Source organism: Cryphonectria parasitica (genome assembly GCF_011745365.1).
Source record: "Cryphonectria parasitica EP155 unplaced genomic scaffold M406scaffold_14, whole genome shotgun sequence".
Classification (NCBI taxonomy): domain Eukaryota; kingdom Fungi; phylum Ascomycota; class Sordariomycetes; order Diaporthales; family Cryphonectriaceae; genus Cryphonectria; species Cryphonectria parasitica.
In genome coordinates, this window is record NW_024468922.1 from 8627 (window position 1) to 11596 (window position 2970).

The 2970-nt window shown below is 27.8% G+C and overlaps 1 protein-coding gene across 1 annotated transcript; it reads right to left on the bottom strand.

The window, feature by feature from the left end:
• Positions 1-1623: 1623 nt before the first annotated feature.
• M406DRAFT_270275 (uncharacterized protein) lies at positions 1624-1833 on the bottom strand (the record flags this gene model as incomplete). Its single annotated transcript, XM_040918071.1, has 1 exon — positions 1624-1833. A coding segment is annotated over one exon (210 nt), but the record flags the coding sequence as incomplete, so codon positions are not given.
• Between the last annotated feature and the right edge of the window lie 1137 nt (positions 1834-2970).

Sequence of the window (2970 nt, forward strand, 5' to 3'; positions counted from 1 at the left end):
TATATTTATAATAATCAAAGTTTTAAATAAGTAATAAGTTAAATAAGCAGAATTTCTTTTATAATTTAACTTCAGAATTATATACTGCAAAAGCTCAGAGAATGAATAAGCAGATGCTCTTAGCAAGCAATCAGATTATTGAAATGCAGATTTCTCAGATATATAGAATATCTTTGCTTAAAATGAATTAGGAAATCTTGTTAATATATATAGAGAACTGAATGCTATCTTTAGAATCAAATCTTTGGAAAAGAATTCAGAATTAATAATTTCAGATGAATAGAATAGCTATATCAAGAATATATATAGCGCATTAGCATACAGATATCAGAGAATCAGAGCAATCTATAAATATATTAGAAGATACTAAAATTTATTAAACTTTAGAAAAAGAATTGAGAATATTCTATAACAATGCAATAGCTATAAGAAGAATAAAGCAGAAAGATACAAGTCTTATAAACTACTGCATTTCTTATTAGTATTTATAACTATTTAGCAATCTATTAATTTAAACTTTATTATTAAGCTATTTCTTTTATAAGAACTCTTAATTAAGATATAATATAATAGCATTTTAGTAGTAATTTGTAAACTGAGCAAGTATGCTTACTTTCTTTTTTATAAGAAAAGCAGTATAGCAGAAGAACTCGCATATACATTTCTCAGAATGATTATTGCTAGCTACAGCATGCTAGAAGAAGTAATCTTTAATAGAAACAGAAAGTTTAATTCAAAGTTTTGAACTTTGCTTATAAAACAGCTTGAAATATATTACAAAATATTCATAGCATTTCACTTGCAAATAAATAAATAAATAGAAAGAATAAACTAAGTTATTAAATAATATCTTTAATATTATATTAATTAGAAATAAAATAACTGAATTAATCTATTGCTTCTTATATAGTTCGCTTATAATAATACAAATATAAGCATAATAAAGAAATCATTATTCTTCATACTTTATAAATACAATCTAACAGCTTATTACAAGATACTACTAGAAGCGAATGCAGAAGCTACAAATAAAAGAATTAAGAAAATCAAGAAGATTTAGAAAGAACTTCAATTAGAATTACAATTCATTCAAGAACAAATAATACAGTATACAAACTCCAAAAGAATTGAGAAACCAATTCTATAGGAAAGAGATAAGATCTATCTATTTCGAAAAAATATCAAAATAATCAAATCTAGCAACAAACTTAATTATAAAAAGTTAGAATTATTTAAAATCTTGCAACAGATTTTCCCAGTTAACTATGAATTAGCTCTATCTTATAAGATAAGAATATATCCAGTTTTTTATATCTTATTACTAGAATTAGCAGTATAGAAAATATTAGCAGATAATATAGCAGAAATAGAAAATAATAAATCAGAGTATAAGATAAAGAAGATTCTTAAGTACAGAAGTATAGATAGTATGAAGGAATACTTTATCAAATGGAAAGATTACTTAGCAAGCGAGAATTTATAAAAACTATAGGAAAACATCAAAAACGCTTAGGAAAAAGTAGCTGAGTATTGGAAAAGAAAAGAAACTAGCACTTAGAATGATCACTTCATTCCAAACCAAAATTCAGAAACCTTGAAAACCTTACTCTTCAGAAAACTCAATCAGTTTATTACAGAGTTTCTTAAATCTACGGAACTCCAATCAAAACTCTCAAAAGAAGAATCCTTAGCTATAACAGCAGATTCCTTAGCCACTACAGCCTGCACTTTAGCAGCAATATGCATCCTCTCAGCCTCAGCCTTCTCAGCTTCTATACAATCCAATTCCTTCATACAAGTAATATTATAATGCAGAGCATATTTCATCTTCTCAGACTATATTCATTTCTATTAATATAAATAGAAAAGCTTAGTTTTTCTCTTTTCAATTTCATTTTCCAATTTTCAATATTAGATAGCAATATTGCAAAGCTTCTCAGAGAAGGGACTTATAATGTTGCATTTGGAGCAATCTAGGCGAATATATTCAATATAGCAAGAAGAGTTTCTGGAAAACATCTTGCAGAATTTGAAACTGCGCTTCTTATAATAGGAATAGATGAGCATTTTAACAAAGTTCTTCAAGAAGCGGGAAATCAGAAGATTTCGATCTTGAATACTTTTTGAAACAGAGAAAGATCTGCGAATACAGGATTTATTGATTCTATTCGATATCTCAATCAGGAAAGCAAGATTATACATATGGAGAACTTGCTAGAATACTTATAGAAGATTATTGAGAATAATAATTAATAGAAAAGAAATAATATTATAATTCATTTAATATACAGATTACAGAATAAAGCTCTACTAACTAAGAAACTAGATATTATAATTTAATATTGAATACTAAGCAGGATTATATAATCCGGATTAGAGTTGCTAGCGCAACTATATTAATTATGAATATAATTAATATATTTGGAGAAATAACTATGAGAGATCGGAATATAGTTAGGATAGTTAGAATTGAAGAGCTGAATATATAAGAATCTGTTCATTATTATTAGATAGATTCAGTATATAGCTCTTCAGTTATCAATCTAAGTATTCAGTCTTATACACTGAGTAGCTTCAAAGGCAGTGAACACTTGCATCGCTTATTAGGACTTATATGATTCCGTATTCAAGGACTTGATACTTTGATACCGCTCTTGTTAGCATAAACCCTTCGTGTACTCATTACAATGATAGATAAAGGAAATAAAAGAGCTCAGCAGGGAAAAAAAAATGCGCTCGTTTATAGAGTAAACTTGCTGCTCTTACTGATCCTTACAAACTATAATACAAACAGCTCTAAGCTACCAGCCTGAATAGCTAAGTTTATACTCACTGCATCATTGAATCAGAAATGAGCTGTTGCTCTCGAAAGAAAAAGAAATAAACAGCTGCTGAAGCAATGAGCAAGAACTTGTGCAACTCAAGCATGCTTGTACAAATGAGGACAGCAAACTAAGGCTACACGAGCGT